The 26,899-nt window shown below is 36.6% G+C and overlaps 1 protein-coding gene across 2 annotated transcripts in view; it reads right to left on the minus strand.

Moving 5' to 3' along the window:
- The window catches only part of RNF141 (ring finger protein 141), a 45,856-nt gene continuing 18,957 nt past the window's right edge, over positions 1-26,899 (minus strand). For both annotated transcript variants that reach the window (XM_006045980.4, XM_006045979.4), the window contains exons 3-6: positions 23,600-23,708; positions 14,492-14,673; positions 8,183-8,290; positions 1-2,806 (exon numbers count right to left, since the gene is read on the minus strand). In XM_006045980.4, the coding sequence (XP_006046042.1) occupies positions 2,656-2,806; positions 8,183-8,290; positions 14,492-14,673; positions 23,600-23,708 (550 nt within the window). In that variant the 3' untranslated portion in view covers positions 1-2,655. The remainder of the gene's footprint in view (positions 2,807-8,182; positions 8,291-14,491; positions 14,674-23,599; positions 23,709-26,899) is intronic.

A 26,899-nucleotide genomic window follows, 5' to 3' on the forward strand; every position in this document is an offset into this window, starting at 1 on the left:
TTTAATTGCTAAAGATTATTTATTGCACAATACATCAGTTTGCCCCAAGAACAAAACAGATACTATTATCTTCAACTTCTAAATTCAGTACATAGTCAAATCCATTTTCTCAAACTAAAGTTCTACAGTATTATGAGTAAACCTTTGTTATTAAGACAGAGAAACTTTATAACTTACAAATTTCTTAAGAGTTCATGAAACAGCTTCATAAATCCTAGAAGGCACACATATTTCCTATCATAGTAAGTGCATTTAAGTACTTAATATTTAAAAAAGACAAGCTGTACAGAATACAAAAAGTACACATTTCATCCATTAAACAAATTTACAACTTTTACAATTAGTTATTACAGTAGAACCTACCTAACATTCACATCTAAAGAATTATTACCCAGTTTAATGGAGTGAGCAAAAAACTGTGCTCATTTATTTGATAAGGCTAGTAAAAATATATTTCACAGTATCAGTTAGTGTCTTGGAGCTTATATTGGAAAATAAAAAGGTTTGGGCAACATCAAGTCACTGGGCTCACTATGAAAAATAATTCCTTGAAAGGTGAAGGATTCTGGGGGATAAAATCATTGGCTATACCTGGAAAGATCCAAAAATCTATAAAGAAATTTTATTCATTTTTAGAAACATTCTTAAATTGGGCAATCTGAATGAGACTCAGCAAAGTCATAAAGATAGTACTCCATGGAACATATTTTAGAAGATTTAATCTCCAAAGACTTATCTCAAAATTTTCAAAATTTTCAAAATATGTTCCATGGAGTACTGGGGAACCTATGGAGGAGAATTAGAGGTCTGGATTTTGACTTGGATTTAATTGAAATTTTTTTGGAAAAAAAATTAAAAAAAAAAAAACAAGTCCCATCATGCAACTGTGTTACTCGTCAAATTCCGATATACTTGTAATTACCATGCATTAACATGTTTTTGTTGGCTGACTTCATAAATATTTAGTTATTGTGGTACATAAATTTATATAAGGAAATGTATAATGAGAAAATGATAGAGCAGGGGCGGGGTAGGGGGGTACTGTGTGTGTGTGTGTGTGTGTGTGTGTGTGTGTGTGTATGTGTGTGTGCAGCACGTGTGTGTAGGGATTTTGAGTATAATTTTTACTTGGGAAAAAAACAGTGCTGCTGCTGAAAAGTGTGAATACCACAATAAAGTCTGTTTCTAAAGAGCCTGCAAATGAGAGGAGGGGACTTTCTCAGGTCACACAGCCAGGAAGGGCACTGCCAGGTCGACAGGACAGAGACCCCAGTACTCCTCTTGTATAAACAGCTGCCTCCATCAGGCAAGTCAACCAATTATTAGTATTATATTAGGGGGTAAAATCCAAGCTACAATTTGGTCATTTTTCCTAAAAATTACTTAATTTGCATTCTGATTAAAGTCCCCAGTATCCAAAAATTCTGCCGTCAATAAGCAGCAACTTAAATTGTATGCTTTGGTATTTCAGAAAATAGTATTTGTAACATACCAATAATAAATCAGAAAATTATGTGGAATGTTAAAACACTTTTAAAGACATCAGGCCCTAGTTTATTATATGCTGAAATGTTAATATATAGCATAAAATAAAATTTTACTTTATCAACAAAAATTTTAAAAAATGGCTCAAGTGCTGCTGAACACCATATCTATACTCTTTCCTGGCGTTTCAAATGAAATGCAGTGAAACAGAAAGTCAAGTCATCTCCTAATTTTCAGGGGTGTTTTGTGTACATATGGTTAAAAGGCTACATACTATTTTCTTAATCTAAGAAATTTGAAGACTCTGGGACCTCAGGAAGATGGCTTCAAATTAAGAAAATAAAAGCACCATAACCAATGTTAAAGACTTATCATAATTTGGACATAAAATTTAGGGTCTATGATGAAGAAAAACTTCCATCTGAATCTCCAGGATGAATAAGCATTACCAAAAGCTATTTAGAACAGTTTCCCAGCTGTAAGAAAGCATTTCTAGAATAGCCAAGACTCCCCAGCAGAAATCCATTTACAAGGCAAAGTCCTGCCCTAATTCATAGTCTTCACCCAAGTTACACAGCATGGGGGGAAAAAACACTTAAGTTAAAAAAACATGTAGTTCCAAAACACACTGTTAAAGTTAGGAAATAATTAGGGCTTATTTCAAGTAAAAACTATTAAAAGAGTAATAGTCAACCACAAGGGGGCATACATATTCCTTAGATCCCAGCAGAAAGACTAATTTAAGTAGTAACATGCACTCTGATGTATTATACATTTTCAGTTAAGATTTTCTCTCACATGGCTACAACTTTTTAAAATTCAAGGTTTATTTTAAACCTAACTAAATAGATTCCAGAATACTCTTGCCCTGAAAAGTAACTGTTTCAGAAGCCCCCGGAAATGTTAACTCTGCCAAGAATTCAAGAGCAATTAGTCCTAATATGTATTAGAACAGATAAATAATAGGAAAATATAGTCTAAAATGGTAGCAAATTTTAGTTTATCCGAAGTGGAAGACAGGGAAAGTATCAAAATAAAAGGACAAACTGTCAGAATAGCAAAAATAAGAGGGTGGGGGGGAACTGCTGTGTCTGTGCTACAATATCCCTGCCCTCTTTCCCCGTGACTGATGTATAGCCCACACCAGCAATGGAACACTTCACCAGGAGGTCACGGCCTGTGGGGCTGGCCTGCCTCATCAGCCATGTTAAGAATATAGTTAGCCATATCATCTTCAGTGGGTGCATCGGACACCACCCAAGATTCATTCGCTCCAGTCATCTGTAGGCGACAAATAGGGCAATTCCTGTGTCGATCACTCCTATTAGAAATCAAATAAAGAATAGTTTGTTTTCTTTTTCTGTTTAAAACAATGAATTTGAAATGTAATACATGTACATTTTTTTAAAAAAGAAAATAGCATAAAAGTGTATAGTGAAAAATACATCTCTTCCTCCTACCCTAATCTTTATTATCCCCAGAGGCAACTGCTGTTAACCAGTTTTTTATATATTCTTCAGTTTTTTATATATTCTTCTAGAGATAGACTAGCCTTGACCAGCTTGTGTGTGTCTACACATCACTGCTCTTTTTAACAAAAAGAGCACGTGTTAGAGCTGCCTATTCAAAATACACTGTTTGGATAGGCCATAATTCATTTAACTTATCTCCCATAGAAGAAAGGACATCCAGATTTTTTCCTATCTTTTGCTGCTATAAACAATGGAATGGAAGCATTCAAGGCTTAAAATAAAATGAACTTTACATACAGAATAATTTTGGGGGGAGGAAAGAGCTTATATATAATCACTTAAATAAGATTATGTTTTCCAAAGGGATTTTTTTCTCTTGTCAAACATTACTTTGGAAATTTTAAAAATAGCATATTTGAGCCAGAAACATGTCACAGAGGGAAAATATTTTTTTCTTTATTGCTCAGTGAAATCTGAAACCTAAAAGTAGTTAATTGCTCTTTGGCTTCTGTGCAAAAATTTAGAAATCTGTTCTAAAAACTAAATGTGAAAGTAGAGCTGACATATATTGTTCAGATTCATTTCTGGATCTTCAGAGATAGTTTTTAAGATAATTATCTGTGCTCTTCTGTGCGCAAAAGTCACAATTTTAAAATAGTCAATTTCTGCTTCTGGCCAAGGGACCAGATTTATCTCCCCACTTAAAACAACACTGGACAAAATACATGAAATAATGGTTTTCAACACTAAACACAAGATGACAAAGGATTATAATCCCAGAGAGATGGGAAACAAAACAAGGTGAGCCCTATAATTACCCAGCTCACTGCCTCTGAGAGTTCCCATGCCAGAGAGAGAGCAAGGGAAACTGAGACGGAGCCTTGTAGATTCCCTGAGTAGACAAGACAAGAGCAGTGAATCTTAGGACGCCAAGACAAAACTAGTTCATAGGGTAAAGTGCTGGACAAGAGAAAGCTACACAAAGGGAGAATCCCAGAGTCTACTGAAGGTCCCTGTAGATACATTCAGCAGAGTAATGATCAGTGTGTGCAAGTCAGGAAACTACTCAAGCCCAAGAATCACTCAAAAGGATCTGAGGGGACAGTAACCAAAGCTCACAAAGGGCCTGGACATTGCCTGTTCCTGCCAGACAGAGTGGAAAACCTTTTAATTCATGGAGCATCGGGTAGAGTACTCTGAAGGCTTGCCTCAGCAGGGCATAATTAGCTCTAAACTAAACATCACTCTGGTCCTGCCTAACAAGCCATAAAAGCAAGACTCAAAAGGATCAAACTGTTTCCAAGTAACTATATCCCAGAACAAAGCTCAAGGATATTTACAGGAATACAAAAATATCCAGTACCCCAAAAGGTAAAAAAATCTCAATGTCTGGAACCCAGCTAAGAACCACCATTCATACAGAGAAGCATAAAAATACAACCCAAAATGAAGAAAACAATCCATCAAAACTAATCCAGAACTGACAGATACATCAGAATCAGCAACAAGAAAATGAAAGGTTATGATAACTATATTCTATATACTTAAAAAGCTAGAGGAAAGACCACATATTAAGCAGAAACTGGAAGATATTAAAAACTTGAACTTCTGGATGAGGACTAAGATATCTGAATAAAAAAATACACTGAGTGGGATTAATGGCAATAGACTGCAGGAAAAAAAATCAGTGAATTTGAAATGATATAGCAGTATTAATTATCCAAAATTAAACACAGAGAAAATGACTCAAAAAAGAAGGAAAATAGTATGTGAGGTGTGCAAAAGTGGTCTAGTACATCAGTGGCTGGAGTCCCAGAAGGACATGGGACAAAAGAGAACAGAAAAAGATGTTTAAGAAAATACTGGCTGAAAAATTTCCAGAACTCATGATACTATACACCTACAAATCCAAGGAGCTCAATGAATCCTAAGTGCAAGAAACATGAAGAAAACTAAGGCACATCAAAATCAAACTGCTGAAAGTCAGAGATGAAGGGGAAAAAAACCTTAAAAACAGCCAGGCACATTACTTACAGAGGAAAAAAGATGAGGATGAGAGCAGATTTCTCATAGAAAATGTTGTAAGCAAGAAGATGGTGAAGCAATGTCATTAAAGTACTGAGAGAAAAACTATTATCAGTCTAAAATGTTATATCCAGAAAAAATCTCTCTCAAAAAAGGTTTTGCTGTCATTCAATAAAATTCTATGGAATTTATAAAAAAGAGCTAATAAATCAATCATTATTAAGGTTGCAGGATACAAGACTGATACACAAAACTGTTTATTTCTAGTATATAGAAATACAATAATCAAAAATTGAAATTTAAAAATAACATTTAAAGTAACATAAAAATTATAAAATACTTAGGGATAGATCTGTGAAGGATATGCAACACTGGAGACTACAATTGATGACAGAAATTAAAGAAGACCTGTGGGATACCTGGGTTTGATCCTCGGGTTGGGAAGATTCCCTCAAGAAGGGAAAGGCTACCCACAGTATTCTGGCCTGGAGAATTCCATGGACTGTATAGTCCATGGGGGTCACAAAGAGTTGGACAGGACTGAGCGACCTTTACTTTCACTTTCAAATAAATGGCGAAACATAGTGAGATGTGGGTTGGAAGATTTAATATTGTTAAGAAGTTTTATTATTGTTTAGTCACTATGTCCGACTTAACACTCTCCAAATTATTTAACTCAATCCCAATCAAAATTCTTACAGACTTTTTTTGGTAGAAATTGGCAAGTTGATTGTAAAATTCACACTGAAACGCAAAAGATCTAGAAAAACCAAAACAACTTTGAAAAAGAACAAAGTTGGAGGACTAATACTCCCTGATTTTAAGACTTACAAAGCTACACTAATCAAAGTAGTATGATATTGGTGTGAAGTAGACAATAGGTCAATGGAACAGAAAAGAGTCCAGAAATACCTGTGTTTGAACAACTGATTTTCAACAAAGAAGCAGAGGCAATTTTAGAGAAGAAAAGACAGTCTTTTCAAAAAACTGTGCTGGAGCAACTGGAAAGCCATTAAGGGTAAAATAAAAATTTTTTGATCCATAACTCACACCATACAAAAATTAACTCAAAATGGATCCTAGACCTAAATGTAAAACCTAAAAACAATAAATCTTTTAGAAGGAAAAATTGAAGAAAATCTTCGTGACCTTGGGTTAAACAAAGATTTCTTAGATATGACACTAAAATGATTATTCATTACACAAATTGAGAAACTGGACTTCATAAAAATTAAAAATTTCTACTCTTTAAAAGACATTCTTAAGAGAATGAAAAGGTAAATCACAGAGTGGGAGAAAATATTTGCAAATTATATATGTGATAAAGGGCATGTATCCATAATACATAAAGAACTCTCAATACAAAAACAACTAAGTAAAAAAATGGGCAAGTAGGATCATCAGTACCATCTTTCTAGATTCTACATATATGCTTCAATATATGGTATTTGTCTTTCTCATTCTGACTTACTTCACTCTGTATAATAGGCTCTAGGTTCATCCACCTCATTAGAACTGACTCAAATTCATTCTTTTTAATAGCTGACTAATATTTCACTGTGTATATGTATCACAACTTCTTTATCCATTCATCTATTGATGGACTCTAGGCAGCTTCCATGTCCTAGCTATTGTAAACAGTGCTTCAGTGAACACTGCAGCAAAGGAGACACAGACAATAAAGAATAGACTTTTGGTCACAGTCAGGGAAGGAGAGGGTGGGATAAATTGAGAGAGTAGTATTGAAATATATATATTACCATATGTAAAACAGTTAGTGGGAATTTGCTGTATGACGCAGGGAGCTCAAACTGGTGCTCTGTGACAACCTAGAAGAGTGGGATGGGGAGGGAGGTGGAGGGAGGCTTAAGAGCGAGGAGACATATGTATGCCTGGGGCTGATTCATGTTGATGCACTGCAGAAACCATCACAATATTGTAAAGTAATTATCCTCCAATTAAAAATGAAATACAATTTTTAAAAAAGAAATGGGCAAAAGAATCTGAATGAATATTTCACCACAGATGAAATACATATAGATACGTATAGAAATTAGCATAAGAAAAGTGCTCAGCGCCACCAGTCAGCAGGGAAAGGCAAATTAAAACTACAATGAGATACCACTACACATCAATTAGAATGGCTGCAATTAGAATGACAAATACCAAGTATGGCAAGGTTGTAGGGCAACTGGAATTTTCATACACTGGAGTGTAAAATGGCACAACCACTTTGGAAAACAACTGGCAGTTTCTTAAAAAGTTAAACATACCTCTACCGTATGATCTAGCCATCCCACTTGTAGGTATTTATCCAAGGTAAAAGCCAAAATGTACGTCCATAAAAACAGCTGAGCACAAATGTATACAGCAGCTTTATTTGTAACAGCCAAAAATTCAAAACAACCCAATGTCCATCAACAGGTGAATGGATAAAGAAGCTGCAGTATATTCATACAATGAATACTACTCAGCAATAAAAAGCAAGGGACTACTGATACATACTACAATCTTGAAAAAATTATAATGAATGAAAGAAGCCAGACCAAAAAAGAGTATATACTGTATGGGACATCCAAATTATTCTATAGCGAGTGACTGAAACCATATTAGTGGTTGGGGACTAGGAGAAGGGATTGGGGGAAGGAGACCTTACGGTGGGCAAGAGGTAACTTGAGGGTGATGGATTTGTTCATTATCTAAATTGTGAGGATGACTTTTATGATTATATACATATATCAAATTGTACTTTATATATAGTTTACTGTATGTCAATGATAAATTTTCTTAAATGCTTGATTCTTATTTTGTAAAATAATGAGCTTGACTAGCCATTCTCTAAAGTTCTCCTCAGGTCCAATATTCAAGGATTAATATTATTCTAATGACATATGGAGGGAAAATGTAGAAAAGAGGAAAAAAATGGAAGGGAAAGGAAAAATGTTTGATTCTAGACTTTAATCAGGCACAAACCTCTTTATAGCAAAAGTAAATTGTCAAAACTAAGCTACATCCTCACATTATAGACTATGTATAAAAATATTTTAAGCAGTAAGAGGCATGTCATAAAATCCAAAGTATTAAAGAACAAAGTCTCTTATACTTAACTACAATATATTTGCATTTTTTGAAGTGTATTCATATACATTTCCCCATTTGACCTTGGCCTACCCCATGAAGCATGAAGGCAGATTACGTACCACTTGTCAATGCACTTCTGACAAAAGCTGTGAGCACAGGGCAGGATAAGGTCAGCCCGACCGTCCATACAAATACAGCACTCTTCCTCGTCAGTCAGCTGCTTTACCCTGCATGGGAAAAAGGAGCCGGAGCGGTGATATTCTCTGTTGTCACTGTGCTGTAAACTTTCTTTCCATTGGGTTAAAAAGCGTAAACAAGGATGTATGTGCTCTCAACATAAAGCACAACATGACTCATGCAGTATCAGAGTAAAATAACCTGTATTTTAGGGATAGCAAACATATTAGGGAAGAAGTACTAGAGGCGAAATTTCATAGAGAAAAGACTAGATAAAAGATAAATCCTGAGATGGTTTAAAAGAAAATATGGACTAAAACTGGAAATATTCAGGTCTTTCTAAAAATAACTTAGCCCATTTTAATCATATTGAATTTTTATACATGAATTCAACCAATATATGATTTATTCACCATGCAGGATATAAAGCTCTCTAAAATATGGGCCCTGCCATCAGGGTCTATATATTGTGCTGCTGCAGCTAATGGGCATATAAATGAAAGAACAGCTTAGTCTTAAGGCTCAGGTGCTATATGAAATATGAAAGAGACACAATGCAAAGTGTCTGTCCTCAAAGAGCTCTTTCATCTTGGGAAGAAAAGAGATGTTCAACCTTCTATTCCAGCCACAATTTAGATGACCCTGAATGAGCCAAGCGCCTTTGTAGGTGGTGTTTTCCTTTCCTGGAATACCCTTGTGAGTTTGGCAAACTCCAACCTCAGTTACTCAGCTCAAGATACCATCTTCTCTATGCTCTCAAAAACCAACATTTTCCTCAACTAAAGGTCTTAAATACTGCATTTTATTGGCTGTTTATTGGTTAGTCTATCCATAAACTGTAAACTCATAAGGAGTTTGTCTTAGGTTCTCAATATGTATTTCTTGAAGTGATTTAAATTTGCTTTTAATCTTTGTGCTATTCTGTAATGTTTAGGTTTTCTTCATCAAGCATGTATTGCTTTTATAATTATACAAAAATTAAATGTTCCAAAGTATAGCCACTAGACTATAAGCTTATTAATGGTAGAAACTACCTCTAACATGTTTTTATTCCTGGCTGTGCTTATACCACTGTATGTAAGACACTGATATAGTACTTTAAAATCTGTCAATTTGTATATAGAAAATAAGCAAATGTCAAATGTGTATTACATGTAGTAAGTGCTAAGTAAAGAAGGAAGAAAGTATATTTCAAATTTGTCAGAAAGATAAGGTAGAAAAATGACAGGATTTCGATAGAGGACATTCAATGTGAATAAACAAAGCTAAACAGGTAGGGAAAAGTGTCTATCAAGCAGGCTGGTATGAAAGACTGCTTAAGTATAGCAGAGATAATCTGATCCTTGTATGTCAAAAGATTAAGTTTAAATTTGTTTTGATAGAGTTTAATCAAGAGGAAAGTGAACCCCCATTGGAAATAATGCTTTAGGATATCAACTGGGAGAGCAGTATGAGGGACAGTCTAGAGAGAGGAACACCAATTAGATCCTTATTTCAGTAATTCACCTGGGACATAATTAAGCCTGGTCTAAGGGGCATTACAAAAGACAAATCATTAGGATGTGGTAACAGAGTAAATGCTGTGCTTCAGCAATGCATAAAAGAGGGCAGCTTCTGAATTGAAATTGGGAAACTGAATGAAAACCTAGATGGGTGTGGATCTAATGTATTTTAATTTTTCTATATCTATTTATTTCAATGTTTAAATGCTTTTTAGGTGCAAGGTAATGCTAAAAATCCTTCAAGCTAGACTTCAGCAGTACATGAACTGAGAACTTCCAGGTATACAAGCTGGATTTAGAAAAGGCAGAGGAAAAAAAAAAAAAGAAAAGGCAGAGGAACCAGAGATAAATCACCAACATCTGTTGGATCAGAGGAAAAACAAGGGAATTCCAGGAAAACATCTACTTCTGCTTCATTGACTATATTAAAGCCTTTGACTATGTGGATCACAACAAACTGGAAAATTCTTAAAGAGATGGGAATATCAGACCACCTTACCTGTCTCCTGAGAACCTGTATGTGAATCAAGAAGCAACAGTTAGAACTGGACACGGAACAACTGACTGGTTCAAAATTAGGAAAGGAGCATGTCAGGGCTGTATATTGTCACTCTGCTTATTTAACTTATATGCAGAGTACATCATGTGAAATGTTGGGCTGGATGACTCACAAGCTGGAATCAAGATTTCTGGGAGAAATATCAACAACCTCAGATATGCAGATGATACCACTCTAATGGCAGAAAGGGAAGAGGAACTAAAGAGACTCTAGATAAGGGTGAAACAGGAGAATCAAAGAGCTGGCTTGAAACTCAACATTCAAAAAACTAAGATCATGACATCAGGTCCCATCACTTCATGGCAAATAGATAGGGAAAAAGTAGAAACAGTGACAGACTTTATTTTCTTGGGCTCCAAAATCACTGTGGATGGTGACTGTAGCCATGAAATTAAAAGATGCTTGCTCCTTGAAAGAGAAGCTATGACAAACCTGTGAGTGCTAAGTTGCTTCGGTTGTGTTCGACTCTTTGCAACCCCATGGACCGTATAGCCTGCCGGGATCCTCTGGCCAAGGGATTCTCCAGGCAAGAATACTGGAATGGATTGCCATGCCCTCTCCAGGGGATCTTTCCAAACCAGGGATTGAACCTAAGTCTCTTATATCCCCTGCATTGGCAGGCAGGTTCTCTACCACTAGTGCCACCTGGGAAGCCCAGACAGCATATTAGAGAATAGAGACATCACTTTGCCAACAAAGGTCTGTATAATCAAAGTTATGGGTTTTCCAGTAGTCATGTATAGATGTGAGAGTTGGACCATAAAGAAGGCTGAGTGCCAAAGAACTGATGCTTTTGAATTGTGGTGCTGGAGAAGACTCTTGAGAGTCCCTTGGACAGCAAGGGGATCAAACCAACCAATCCTAAAGGAAATCAACCCTGAATATTCATTAGAAGGACTGATACTGAAGCTGAAGCTCCAATACTTTGGCCACCTGATGGGAAGAGCCGACTCACTGGTAAAGACCTTGACCCTGGGAAAGATTGAGAGCAGGAGAAGGGGTTGACAGAGGATGAGATGGTTGGATGGCATCACTGCTCAAACGACATGAGCTTGAGAAAACTGCGGGAGACAGTGGGTAAGGAAGCCTGGCATGCTACAATTCAAGGGGTCACAAAGACACACAACTCAGCGACTGAGCAACAACAACTAGGTGCTATGTACTGTGCCAGAGCCAAAGGGACTGGGGTCTCTGCCTTGAGGAGCTTACAGTTTATGTCTAAGGATGTGGACTTGGTTGTCAGTAGCAAAGAATATAACTGAATCCATAAAGGGTGACAGACAGGGTTTTGAAGGTTAGAGTTTAAAACTGAGGAGCAGAGGGCCACAAAGAACAGCATTCTGGATGGAGGAGATGCAGAAGCAGCCAACGGAAGCCGTACTACGTTCACTTGATTGTTTTGCTACCTTCCTAGCAGTACAGTTACCAGAAGAAGGAGGGAGAAAAGCTTGCTGTTTATCCTTATTAGACCACTTGTAGAATGGAGAATTCAGTTCTCTGTCCCCCTACTCTGAAAAACAAATTTACAGATAAAAGATCATCCAGGAAAGCCCCTGGGATATAGAAGAGACCAATATAAACAAAGGCTGAAGGAACTGGGGAGGTTTATCCTGGAGAACAAAAGGCTCAGTGAGAATTTGATTAGTGTGTTCAAGTCTTTGGCCAAGAGAGAACAGACTTGTGTGGTGGAATTCCAGAGGGTACTGTCACTGAAATTAGTAGAAAACAGTAATAATTAGTAACAATGATAGTTAACTTTTATAGATATATATTTTTATGAGCCAGGCACTGTTCCAAGTATTTTACATATACTAACTCACTTAACTCGAAAGAGTCCTATGAAGTAGACCTTATTACTGTCCTTTTCTTTTAAAAGATGAGGATACTGAGTAAAGAGAGGTTTAATAACTTGTCCAAAGTGACACAGTAAGGAGTAAAGCCAGGATTTAAACACAGGCAATTTGCTTCTAGAATCTGTGCTGCCTTAGGAGAGCCAGATTTTGCTCTAAGGAAAATTATGCAAAAGGGAAAATTACACAGTGATTAAAGCCATTTGTGTATCAAAACCCTTGTCTTTCTGAGGCAGTGAGTCCCACACTGCAGGTGTTCATGTTCAAGCTGGACTACCACTTGGCTAAATATGGTAAGTCTTGCTACGCAAAGTGCTCTCCATGGGTGAGCAGTAGTGACAACATCTGAGAGCTTGATAGAATCTCAAGCTTTTTCTCAAAACCACTGAATATCAAAGTTTAAGAAGCACTGTAGTACAGGATCTTCATGCACCAGGGAGTAGTAATGCAGAGATTAGGAGCATGGCTGTATTGCCAGACAGGCCTGAATGTGAATCTCCACTAGACCAGTTTCTAGCCATGTCATTCATTTGTCTAAACCTCAAGTTGCTACATCTGCAATGAACCAATATTTGTATTCCCCTGGGATTGCTATGATTTAATGGGTTTATTAAAAGGGCTTCCCTGGTGGCTCAGATGATAAAGAATCCACCTGCAATGCAGGAGACCTGGGTTCAATCCCTGGTTTGGGAAGATCCCCTGGAGAAGGGCATGACAACTCACTCCAGTATTTGTGCTGGAGAATTCCCATGGAAAGAGCAGCCTGGCAGGCTACAGTCCATGGGGTCACAAAGAGTTGGACACGACTGGAGTGATTAAGCACAGAGCACAATGAGTTTATACATGTAAACTCCACTCCTCACAATGCCTAATACTCTGTAAGTACTTAGTAAATATAAAATACTACTAGAAATAGGTACCAGATATAAGACTGAATCAAATAAATACCTCTCAAGATCCCACTCAATCTGAAAACTCTATTTTTCTATGAACTAAGTATATCAGGGTATAAAAAAAAACAAAAACCCAAAATATACAAAGGCAAGCAGCAGCCCTAACCTACCAATTACGCATTGAGTTTCCCAGTCTAGAGGGCACATGAAAAGGGATAACACTCTTACCTTCCTCATTAAGATGACTGCAATAAGAAAAAAGTTTTACTTTCATTTTCTACCACAGAGACTAGTAAATACTATTTACTATTAAATGCTATTTTCAACTTTTAAAATACTTAAAAAAAAAAAATCACCATTTTGAAGAGGGAAAGGAATGAAAAACAGAAAATCAGATGTCTGTCTTTGAAAGATTAACTTAACAAAATACAGGAAAGATAAGCCTAAATGCTACCTATAATACTCTAAAACTCATTTGGCATTTCATCAGTAACACTCGTACTGCCCAAGCCTAGAAAACCAAATAATCCTATTAAAGACAAACAGGAAAGAATAATTTAAAATACCATTTTACTACAACATAGTATTTGGAAACCAGCTGGTTAAGAATGGATCGAAAATGCAACTGCAAATGGAGCAATAAAAATGAAGTTCTTGTTAAGCATATTCTTAACTTTAAGGTAAAAGATACTGTCAATACTGATTTGTGCTGTCTACCCTGTATGACAATAAGACAGGATGTCAACATGTCTAGACCCACGTAAGCCTTTTTCCAGTGAGGCATTCACAAATTTAAATTATGGTCATGGCTGTCAAAAGGCAACAGGTGGGTGCATTCACATGCCAAAAGCATTATGGAGAAGGAAAAGAAAGTTTAGATAGAACAATAATATATTAGGCCTGAGTAAACAAGCACCATCACAGAAAATGCTGGCTGACCTCACTTCCTTCTGGTAACTCAGTACATGCAATACGTGCACCAACTACTTGTCCATTCCAGAATGGACTGCCAAGTCCTAGAGCCAATATTTACAATAGTAATGCTCCAATTAGTCAGATACCTTTAAGAAAAACTGGAATGGTTTTACCAGATTCTTGGACCTAATTCCTTGAAGGGCTTTGATTGTCTAAGATCCTAAATGAGTATTACAAGAGGGTATTAACTATATACCTTGTCATTAAATGCAAGCGGGTTGAGTAGATTCATGGAAACTGGGTTGACAGAAACATTACCTGGTGTGAATCACTTTAGTTTTTCTTTAATGTGGCACTCTAACAATATGCTGAAACACAGAATAGTCCAAAAGCAGATCTGGGATATAATACCATCTGAGACAAAAAGTAATGTGATTTAAGTCACAGAGACCATTAGCAAAAATATTACTGTGATATTCAGTAGTTTGCATGTTGGAAAAGAAGAGAAACGTGGCATTTATGCGCTACATACCTTCCCATCCAAAGACTAGCCTGACAAGATGTTACAGATGCTGAGTTTTCATCAGGGTCTTCAGAGGTGGAGCTCTGTGCCAATACTCCTGCTGCTTGACTTGTGATGTCTTTATAAAGCTGGATAAACTGGTACAAATTCATGATCCGTGATGCTTCCACAATGCCACTGCTTTTGTTAATCTAAAAATACAAAGAAAATGAAAAAAAAAAAAAAAAGTTGATAATCTTTCTGATTGATTTTTTCCCAAAAGGGGAACAACTATTTAGTCACCTAGGAAACAAAGTTTGCAAATTACCTAAAAAGAGAGCAATAGTCTGAGCAAATGAATAATATCACTTCCTCTATGTTTGCAGGGTTCAAAACACACAATATTTTCTCATGTGATAAGTCAAAATAACCTGTAGGGTTGATTAGGCATCAACTTATTTAGTAGTGGAGGTCAGGCAATTTTCCCAGACTTAAAAAATGAATTTTAGAGATAAATCCTTTTAATTTATTTAAAGAATTTCTTAAAGATTTATTTTAATCCAACAACCACTTGCCATTCTACTATAACTGAAAGAGATTAGTTTCTTGAATATCTTAAGTTCTATTACATACCAACACTTACAAACTGAAGCAAGAAAACTACAATAAAGTAAATCCTAACAAAAAGTGGTTGAATTTTTCCCAGAAAGTCATTTCGAACTTTAGCATGAAGTAGAATCACTGGCCTACAGGTTGTAACTCTCCCCACTCTAGCTTACATTCTTTTTTTTGATCTCATATTGCACTTTTGATGTCTCTTTTCTTAAAATCTATTTTTAATTGCTAGGTAACTGCTTTACGTCTAGCTTATATTCTTTTTAAAATATTTATTTATTTATTTTATTTTTGGCTGTGCTGGGTCTTCATTGCTGCATGGGCTTTTCTCTACTTGGGGCAAGCAGGGGCTACTCATGAGTTGCAGAGCGTGGGCTCTAGGGTGTGCAGGCTTCAGTAGCTGCAGCTTCCGGGCTCTCGAGCAGAGGCTCAATAGTTGTGGTGCAACAGCTTAGATGCTTTGCAGCACGTGGGATTGTCCCAGATCAGTGATCAAACCCATGTCTCCTGCACTGGCAGGCAGATTTTTTACCACTGAGCCACCAACAAAGCCCCTAGCTTACATTCTTAATGTGAGGAGGTATTGGGGGCAAGTGTGAGATAATAGGTAAGAAGAGACAATATTGTTTTCATCTGTCTTGGGAAGTATGTAGTATGGCATACATTCTCTCTTCAGATGAGCAAAGCCAGAAGGATTGAGGGCATCATATTCTTGGATAAAGAACTTTAAGTAATTAGAGACAGATTATAGAGATGTGAAAGACTTCCTGTTAACACAGGAGATACCACAGAAGACAGTGGGAACTATTAAATGCAATTAAAGTATGAAATCTATTAAGTGCATATAAAAGTATATGGAACAAAAAAAAATCAGAAAGCATTTAGAAAGAAATGAAGAATAGAGGGAGAGATATAGAGTAGACCTTAAAATTGTAAATGAAAGTTTTTAAAAGTATTGCTGGAACTGGGGACATGAGAAAGTGAAGTGGTTTGATTATATTAAAAATATGTTACAGCAACATTTCAATATTTTGAAGAATAACAGTTGTAATTAGCATTTATTATTAGTTGAGAAGACAGTAAGAGAAAAAAGTTGAGAATCAAGTATGAATCAGACTCCATATTGTGAAAATGGAAGAACCATTTCTAATAGAAAATTGATTCAGTTTGGGGAAGGTTAAGAATCTATCTGAAGATGCAAATATGTAAGATTCTTCGTAATAGATTATACATGGGGTAGAGAATAGAATTACAGGTGATTGGAATTTAGGTGGGGAGAAGACTCTTGAGAGTCCCTTGGACTGCAATAAGATCCAACCAGTCCATTCTGAAGGAGATCAGCCCTGGGATTTCTTTGGAGGGAATGATGCTGATGCTGAAGCTGAAACTCCAGTACTTTGGCCACCTCATGTGAAGAGCTGACTCACTGGAAAAGACTCTGATGCTGGGAGGGATTGGGGGCAGGAGGAGAAGGGGACGACAGAGGATGAGATGGCTGGATGGCATCACTGACTCGATGGACGTGAGTCTGAGTGAACTCCAGGAGTTGGTGATGGACAGGGAGGCCTGGCGTGCTGCGATTCATGGGGTTGCAAAGAGTCGGACACGACTGAGCGACTGAACCGAACAAAAAAAGACTTTCAGAGCTGAGGAAACTGAGCCAGTCTTCCTTCGGAAATGCACAGTTCATTAGAAATTAGGGAATAATTCACATAAATTTAGTATTTAATAGCAAAGTTTATCAAACTGCAATTTTGAAACTGAAGTATAGTTGATGTATAATTATAGGTATACAATATAATTTAAAAATTCATAATTTTAAAGGTTATACTCCATTTATAGTTATTATAAAACTATTTATATTCCCTGTATTGTACAATATATCCTCATAGCTTATTTTACACCTTATAGTTAGTCTTGTTAATCCCCTAGCCTTATATAGCCCCTCCTCTTTTCCTCTCCCCACTGGAAACCAACAGTTTCTTTACATCCATGAGTCTACTTTTTTGTTATATTCACTACAAACTATAATTATTATAATCATAGGACTTACAAAACAAACGTTTACCAAGTATCCATTATGTGGACGTTACAGGTACTGTATAGGTACCACAGCTCTAGCACTAGTGACACGTGTATAAACGCCAGATAAAAATCCCTGCCCTCACGAAGATTACTCTACAGGCTGGAGAGACAAAATATACATAAGATGGAAATAAGTCTTATGAAGAATATTAAACGGAGGAGAGAAAATGCTGAAAGGTTGCAGGGAAGGCCTCACAGAGGTACCATTTAGGAACTAAAGCGGTCCAAGAATGAGTCATGTGGGTATCTGGGGAAAGAGCATTCCAGGCTATGAGAATAGGAAGTGCAAAGGCAGATGTGAACCCGGCCAGTACCATAATGTCTTGATGACTGTAGCTTTGTAGTATCATCTGAAGTCAGGAAAGTTGATTCCTCCAGCTCCATTCTTCTTTCTCAAGATTGCTTTGGCTATTTGGGGTCTTTTGTGTTTCCATATGAATTGTGAAACTTTTTGTTCTAGTTCTGTGAAAAATGTCATTGGTAATTTGATAGGGATCACACTGAATCTGTAGACTACCTTTGGTAGTATAGTCATTTTCACAATATTGATTCTTCCTACCCAGGAACATGGAATATTTCTCCACCTGTTTATGTCATCTTTGATTTCTTTCATTAGTGTCTTTTAATTTTCTGTGTACAGTTCTTTTGTTTCCTTAGGTAACTTTATTCCTAGATATTTAATTCTTTTGTTGCAATGGTAAATGGGATTGATTCCATAATTTAGCTTTCTGATTTTTCACTGTTAGTATATAGAAATGCAAGTGATTTCTGTGTATTGATTTTGTATCCTGCAACTTTGCCAAATTCACTGATTAGCTCTAGTAATTTTCTGATACTATCTTTAGAGTTTTCTATGTACAGTATCAGGTCATCTGCAAACAGTGAGAGCTTCTTCTTTTCTGATCTGGGTTCCTTTTATTTCTTTTTCTTCTCTGATTGCTGTAGCTAGGACTTCCAGAACTATGTTGAATAACAGTGGTGAAAGTGGACACCCTTGTCTTGTTCAAGACAATATGGTACTGGCACAAAAACAGAAATACAGACCAATGGAACAAGATAGAAAGCCCAGAAATAAACCCATGCACCTATGGGTACCTTATTTTTGACAAAGGAGGCAAGAATATACAATGGGGCAAGAGCAGCCTCTTCAATAAATGGTGTTGGGGAAACTGGACAGCTACATGTAAAAGAATGAAATTAGAAGATTTCCTAACACCATAAACAAATATAAACTCAAAATGGATTAAAGACCTAAATGTAAGACCAGAAACTATAAAACTCTTTGAGGAAAACACAGGCAGAACACTTGATGACATAAATCAAAGCAAGATCCCCTATGACCCATCTCCTAGAGTAATGGAAATTAAAAAAAAAGTAAACACATGGGACCTGAATAAACTTAAAAGCTTTTGCACAGCAAAGAAAACTATAAGCAAGGTGAAAAAACAACCCTCAGAATGGGAGAAAATAATAGCAAATGAAACAACTGACAAAGGATTAATTTCCAAAATATACAAGCAGCTCTCATACAACTCAATACGAGAAAAACAAACAACCCAATCAAAAAGTGGGAAAAAGACCTAATCCAACATTTCTCCAAAGAACACCTACATACATGTGCTAACAAACACACGAAAAGATCCTCAGCATTGCTCATTATTAGAGAAATGCAAATCAAAACTACAATGAGATATCACCTCACACCGGTCAGAATGGCCATCAGCAAAAAGTCTACAAACAATAAATGCTGGAGGGGGTATGGAGAAAAGGGAATGCTCTTGCACTGTTTGTGGGAATGTAAATTGATACAGCCACTATGGAAGATGGTATGGAGATTCCTTAAAAAACTAGGAATAAAACCACCATATGACCCAGCAATCCCACTCCTAGGCATATACCCTGAGGAAACCAAAATGGAAAAAGACACATGTATCCCATTGTTCACTGCAGCACTATTCACAATAGCTAGGACATGGAAGCAACCTAGATGTCCATTGACAGATGAATGGATAAAGAAATTGTGGTACGTATACACAATGGAATATTACTCAGCCATAAAGGTAATGCCTTTGAGTCAGTTCTAATGAGGTGGATGAACCTAGAACCTATTATACAGAGTGAAGTAAGTCAGAAAGAGAAAGATAAATACCGTACTCTAATGCATATATACAGAATCTAGAAAAATGTTACTGAAGAATTTATTTACAGAGCAGCAAAGGAGACACAGACAAAGAGAATGGACTTACGGACATGGGTGAGGGGAGAAGAGGGTGAGATGCATGGGAAGAGTAACATGGAAACTTACATCACCATATGTAAAATAGATAGCCAATGGGAATTTGCTGTATGGCTAAGAAACTCTTAACAGGGGCTCTGGTTCAAAAGGGAGGGGATATATGGATACCTATGGCTGGCTGATTCATGTTGAGGTTTGACAGAAAACAAAAAAATTCTGTAAAGCAATTATCCTTCAATAAAAAAATAAATTACTTAGAAAAAAAAAGAAGTGAACCTGGCAAGAAGCACAGGGTCCAGCAAGGAGCCCAGGGAGGCTGGAACAAAATGAGAGAGGGAAGACTGGTAGAAGATGAGGTTCGGGACTGAGGTGGGGCCAAATGTACAGGACTTTGCTGATCACAGTAATGACTTTGGCTCTTATCTCAAGTACATGGCAAGTCACTGGAGGGTTTTGAGCCAAGGAATATTAAAACCTAATTTCACTTCAGATTATGAGTGGAATAGACTGGTTGTTGATCTGAGACTAGATAGAATGGGGACAAGGGCAGTGAAGCAAGGAGATGAGTTAGAAAGCAACTGGAATAATCCCAGTGAGAAACGATGGTTGTGAGGAATAAGGTGATAGTAGCAACAATGGTAAACGTTGGTCACATTCTGAATATATTTTTGAGGAGCAACCTAACAGGATTCCTTATGCACTGACTGTGGGGTGGGTATAAGAAAAAGAGAAGTCAAGATGACTCCAAGGTTTTGGTCTAACAAGACAGATGAAAATAATATAATTCATGAAGCTTCTAAACAGCCACCTTAGTCCATAATTTTAATTAGCTCATTAATTTTCTAATATTATTTTCACAAAATATTCCATTTAAACATTATTTAGATTTTTTTTTTTTGTTTAAACTGGTGGAAGAGGGGTTTTCTGGGATTTGTAACTGATGGCAATTTAAATGACAGAGGAATGAACATTCTAGATGAGGGAACTCAAAAGAGCAGAGGCATTGAGATGGAAAAGTTACAGCTATACAGCCTTAAGGACTTCCCTGGTGGTTCAGACGGTAAAGCTTCTGTCTACAATGCAGGAGACCTGGGTTCGATCCTTGGGTCGGGAAGATTCCCTGGAGAAGGAAATGGCAACCCACTCCAGTACTCTTGCCTAGAAAATCCCATGGATGGAGGAGCCTGGTGCAGGCTACTGTCCACAGGGTTGCAAAGACTCAGACGCGACTGAGCGACTTCACTTTCACTTTACAGCCTTAAATTAGTTAAGCCCGGTGAGACTGTAGACTTCAAAAAGGGATAATGATAAAACAGAAAAGACAGTTTGGAGCCATATTGCAGAAGGCCTCAAATGCCAGGTGAATGAGTTGGAATTATTTTTTTAACATTTATTTAAATCACTGGGTCTTCACTGCTGTGCACAAGCTTTCTCTAGTTGCAGAGAGTGGGGGCTGCTGTTTGCTGTGGTGCACAGGCTTCTCTCTGCAGCGGCTTCTCTTGTTGCAGAGCACCAGCTCTAGGGCACACGGGCTTCAGCAGTTGCGGTGCAAGGGCTCAGTAGTTGCAGCTATAGGGCTCCAGAGCACTGGCTCACGAGTTGTGGTGCACAGGCTTAGCTGCTCCGAGGCATGTGGGATCTTCTGGAATCAGGGAGCAAACCCGTGTCCCCTGCTTTGGCAGGCAGATTCTTAACCACTGGATCACCAGGGAAGCCTGAGTTGGGACTATTTTGAAGCCAAGGAGGAATTGTTGAGGAACTTTAAACAGAAAAGTGATCTGATGAGAGTTGTGCTTTAGAAAGGCTATTCTCATAGCATCACAAATTAGAATTAGGAGAGGAATCTGAAGGTGCAGAGACTAATCACAGAATCTAAAGTAATCTAGATGAGAAGAAAGAGGGGCCTAAGTATTAGTTACAGTCTCCTGGAGAGTGTGAACTCTTTCTTACAAGTAATAAACTCAAGTAAAACATAGTAGAGGTAAAACCAAAAAGATCAGCTGGATGGTTACTGTGGAAGAGAGAGCAAGAAAAGGAGAAAGAGTGTATATTTTTTCAGAAATGACCTTTGTCACTAGTTTATTTATAAATTTACCCATGTATCCTCTGAAGTACTTTCAAATAGTCCTGAAAGATTATGTGCAGTGTAAATTCACAGACAATGGGAATATGGGAGATACTTAATTTGAATAGACTTTACATGTTTTAAGCCCAGTTCTTCATTTCTTCTTTACCGTATTTCTTTGTAAAGTCAAAGGTTGCAGATTCCCAAAGTTCTTTTGGGGAGTATGCATATTTACAGCACTGTAAAAAACCCCTAATGAATTTAATATAAATATAATCCCCAAAACAAACACAAAATGGAAAAATACGTGGTTGGTATATAATTTTTGAGCCGAGGAGTCAAACTATAAACAATAAAATATGACTGTGGATCAAGTTCTTTCAGCATGTATTCTGTTATTTCTAAAGGTGCAGAGATAATACATTCTTTTAGCATGTATTCTCTTTCTTCTCACCTAGATTACTTTAGATTCTGTGATTAGTATCTGCAACTTCAGACTCCCCTCCTAATTCTAACTTGTGATGATACCATCAGAATAACCTTTCTAAAGCAACAGTTCTCATCAGATCACTTTTCTGTTTAAAATTCCTCAACAATTTGTAACATATTATATACTATATAAAGTTACATTGCTACCCCAAACTAGTATCATATTATCTACTTATGATGAATAATGTAAAAAATTTTTGAATGATGGTTCTCTGGCAGCTATTATTGCTATTGCTAAGTCACTTCAGTCGTGTCTGACTCTGTGCGACTCCATAGACGGCAGCCCACCAGGATCCCCCGTCCCTGGGATTCTCCAGGCAAGAACACCGGAGTGGGTTGCCATTTCCTTCTCCAATGCATGAAAGTGAAAAGTGAAAGTGAAGTCGCTCAGTCGTGTCCGACTCTCAGCGCAGCTATTGTAGTCCTTTTTAAAATTTGGACTTAAAAGAAATCAATAAGCAAATGTTCAATGTGGATAGACCCAGTTGAATGGTATTAATGATACTGTGTATTTTCTCTAAACCAACTGTAATCTTGAACAGGTGCCATTCAATTTCAGTCAAGTGTAGAATTAAGATCTTGGTCTTTGCTAATCTAATCCTCTTAAAAGTTCTTTTATTACTTAAATAGATTAGACCTTCAAATTTGATCAACTACACAGAATCAATCCTACTACACTTACAGCTTAGTAGAGGCAATAAACCTATTGGGGAAATGTGGCATATTATTTGGGTAACATCCAGGATCCATGATACAAAAGAAAAAAAATCTCCTTTATAGGAGAGTCTTTCTATAGGAATTCTTTATAGATTGATCAGGAGTTGAATTAAGGACATTCATGATTGCCCAACTTATTGTTTATAGGAATATGGATGATTTTATTGTATTTTAGAGCAGTGGCTGGGATAGGAGGAAGCTTAATAATATTCATTCCTTCATCTTCACCAAAAGTTCACTGGCCTCAAAAAGGTTAAGAACCACCTATTCTAATCTGCCCATTAGTGGATAAGGCTTCCTGATACTCTACGACTGCTGCCATCACAGGTTTTCACACAGTTGATATACTCATGTATCTTAAATTTAAAGATGAGTTAAGAGACAGTGTGTCTCTTAATTGATGGTGAAAATCCCTTAATTAACTAAAAATAACTTAAAAAAAAACCACCCAAACCCACAATCCATTGTAAAACTAAAAATTACTTTTAACCCAGGCAACCAAACCAAAAAACCAACCCTTTCTAATGGATTTTATAAATTATCATTTAACAAATAAAACCTAGTGTTTTTTAAAAGAAATGATCTTATAAGATACTTTAATTTTTAAGAAGTCATTTCAGAGCTATGTAGGGCGTCACTTTAGGATTCCACAGTCAGTTAAAATCCAAAAAGAGAGGTACATGATAAAGATCAGAGTTTACTACTGCCTTCCTTGGGTATAAAAATTTCTGACATATGGCATTTATATAACCAGTGAAATTTAGTTAACCTGGAAGAGCCATCAAAATTATTTTACATAGTTTTACAAATAAATATTAATAAAAACCAAATTATAAATATTTATTTCTGCTATATTATAGTATACTAATAAATATGGTTCTAACCACCAAAATAGTTTAAGCTCAGAGCTGGAAGTTTCTATCACTCTTACCTTGGTACAGACCACTCGTACAACCACTTTCCAAAAGGCAGAGGAATCAGACCCAGGTTGTACCTCAAAGAGAAGATGTTTTTCCTGGCCAGAAGCCACTTTAGCAGTTCTGAAAAGAGGCAAACGCATTCATTAATTTTATGAAAAGTCATATAAAATAATGGAGCTATGAGCCCAGATTCAAGAAAGTTTAAGGCAGAGGAGGAAATGTGAAGAAAACACAGAAAGGCAAGTAACAGTAACGGTGATTCTAATAGTTAGATTCTTAAAATACAGGGATAGAAAATGTTTTGACTATACACATACAATTTAATTTCCAAAGTGGACAGCATAGTGGAATGATGTTTATAAATCTATTTTTTTCAGATCTATATCTCAATGGTCTTTAAATTTCTAATAAAAACATTTAGGAAAAAATGTGTACAAAGAATCGGGTACTTCAAGAAAAAATTTAGCTGGTTTCATTTATCCCAATTTTGACTACCGCCTCAGATATATATAAAATGTGAAAAAATCTTGCTCTTGGTTGAGTCTTTCCTTAAGGAACAACACATATTTTTAGAGATAATTTGAAACTGGATAAAGCAAATGATTTTGAGACATAGAACTTCACTCTTTTCCCCTAGCAGAGTCATTCTAATTTACAAAGAAAGAGAATACTAACATAAGAATATAACACTTTTTAGGATAACTCAATATTGTGCATGTGTCAATTTAAATCAGTTCAAAGACATAATTAAGTATTGCAGCTCCTTTTTTATTTTTTAAATAATTACTCACATTTCTCTCTGAACACCAGTGGGGATATCACATTCAGAAGTAAGTAACTTTCAGCTAGATAAATTGAGGCCATTGAAAATTAAGCAACTAGCCCTAGGTAACAAAATCAGCCAGTTAAACTAGTACTGCCGGTTGTCAGTTCCATTTTCTAGCTATCAAGTCATGCTTCTTTTATGTAAGCTTAACTATATAACTCTCAGACAGCACTGAATTTGTGAAATGTCCAACCTGGTCCAAGGGAATTGGTTTTAAGAAGCAAATATAGTCAGAAACATTCTGTGCTAAATAAATAAAAGGGAGACACACTATACCACTGTCTCTGTATTACACAGTAAGCTTAGCTTGTGGATGCTTTCATGGGACACATTTTATCCAGTGTCTTTAAACCAAAAAACAAAATTTCAAAGGACAGACTAGATTTTTTGTACATAAGTTCTAAGACTTTAAGGGATGGCAAATGTCATTGATTACTGGTTAGAAAGTTGAAACAATAAACTTTACAAAAAAGTATTTCACTTTTATGGTACTATTAATTCACAATCCAATTTTATTTCCTAGGAATGTGTTCTCAAAAGTAATGCCTCAAATGCTACCATTTGTATGATCTTAAAAAAAAAAGAACAACAACAAAAAGAACAAAATAAAATGCTAGAGTTTTAAAAACCATGACTACATTTTTATTATAAAAGATCAGACAATAAATACAGTGTAAAATCCCCCTTATCTGCCCACTTCTCCATCAGCTCCCCAGAGACCTAATGTGTATCCTTCCAGTTCATTTTCTATGCATTTACATACAGGATCCATCCCTATATCCATACAGGGCTCTTTTTTTTGGGCTTGTTTTTAATGAGTGAAATCCAATGTTTTTAAAAGAAATGCTCTTCTAATATAACTTTTAAGAGTTAAGAATGCTTTATTCTTCATGACTGGCTGATGACAGGATGCTCCAGTCATGTCCATAAAAGATATAGCTGTAACAAAACTTAAGGAGTACATTCATGTATTTTACCCTGAACTGTCAATGGTGACTATAATATAAATTGATATATACTAAATGGTCCCAAACCGATAGGTGATTTTGTTTGGCCTTTTCCAGGTTTAAGGAGAGGTAATGTGGGATAGTGGGAAGAACTTTAGATTTAGGGAAAGCTTGTTGATTTAGGGAAATCAGTAATTACTTTAGGCCTCAGTTAAAACATCTGTCAGCAGAGTGCCCTGCACATACTCTGTGTTCAGCGAATGTTAGCTAAATTGAATAGACTAAAGAGAGAACCTTTAAAAGGTTTAAAAGGCAATGCCAATAAGTTGTAACTATACCCTCAGGGAGATAGAAGATACATATATAAAGAGTCAGATGTAAGTGCTGCTAAAGGAAGACTTAATAGAAGTGACATCTGCTCTCCTGTCACTAGGGAGAATACACACCAAAAAATGGAGTATTTTAAAAGTATAACAATCTGGGGTCTTTCAGGGACAAAGAGCCCTGTGTATTTTAATATCTTCTATACAGATCACTGCACCCCACTCCAGTACTCTTGCGTGGAAAATCCCATGGACGGAGGAACCTGTAAGGCTGCGGTCCATGGGGTCACTGAGGGTTGGACATGACTGAAGTGACTTAGCAGCAGCAGCAGCAGCAGCATACAGATCACTATAAAAATTGATTTAATAAAGAATAATTCACAAAGAGAAGGCTAAGTTCTATTAGGTGTGCTCTTTAAGGAGGTAGAGAAGTTTATATTCCATCTTAGAAATCCATTCAAGAATTAAGTAGAGATTTAAAGAAAGTGAAAGTTGTTCAGTTGTGTCCGACTCTTTGTGACCCATGGAATATACAGTTTATGGAATTCTCTAGGCCAGAATACTGGAGTGGGTAGCCTTACCTTTCTCCAGGGGATCTTCCCAACCCAGCGATTGAACCCAGGTCTCCTGCATTGCAGGCAGATTCTTTACCAGCTGAGCCACAAGGGAAGCCCCAAGAAAACTGGAGTGGGTAGCCTATCCCTTCTCCAGGGGATCTTCCCGACCCAGGTGGATTCTGGGTGCATGCAGGTGGATTCTTTTACCACCTGAGCTATCAGGGAAGTCCATCAAAGATTAAAAGATGACCAGAGATTTAAAGATGATAGCTAATTAGAAAACATTTATAAACAAAACATCTTATTCTTCGGTGATGAAAAACGAATTACTACCATATAGGCGTGTATCTGGCAGAATAATGGTTCAGTGGACAAACACAGATTTATTATCTAGATGAACTGGTTGATTGTCAGAAACCTAAGTGCCCTTTGACTATCCAAGGTGCCTTTCTCTAGGTGACTAATTGGTATATTTTCTTCTGTTATGCACCTTCTTCAGTGCTTTCAAACAAAGGTCAATTTATATGCCTATGATCAAAATTCAATTTTAAGTTCTTTCCATTCGTTTGGTCCATTTCAAAATATGACATATTTTGAAATAGTCACATAGAAAGTCTTAAGGTATTCAATAAATACTTGCTACCCACTGCTGCTGAAA

The sequence above is a fragment of the Bubalus bubalis genome, chromosome 16, assembly GCF_019923935.1.
Source record: "Bubalus bubalis isolate 160015118507 breed Murrah chromosome 16, NDDB_SH_1, whole genome shotgun sequence".
Classification (NCBI taxonomy): domain Eukaryota; kingdom Metazoa; phylum Chordata; class Mammalia; order Artiodactyla; family Bovidae; genus Bubalus; species Bubalus bubalis.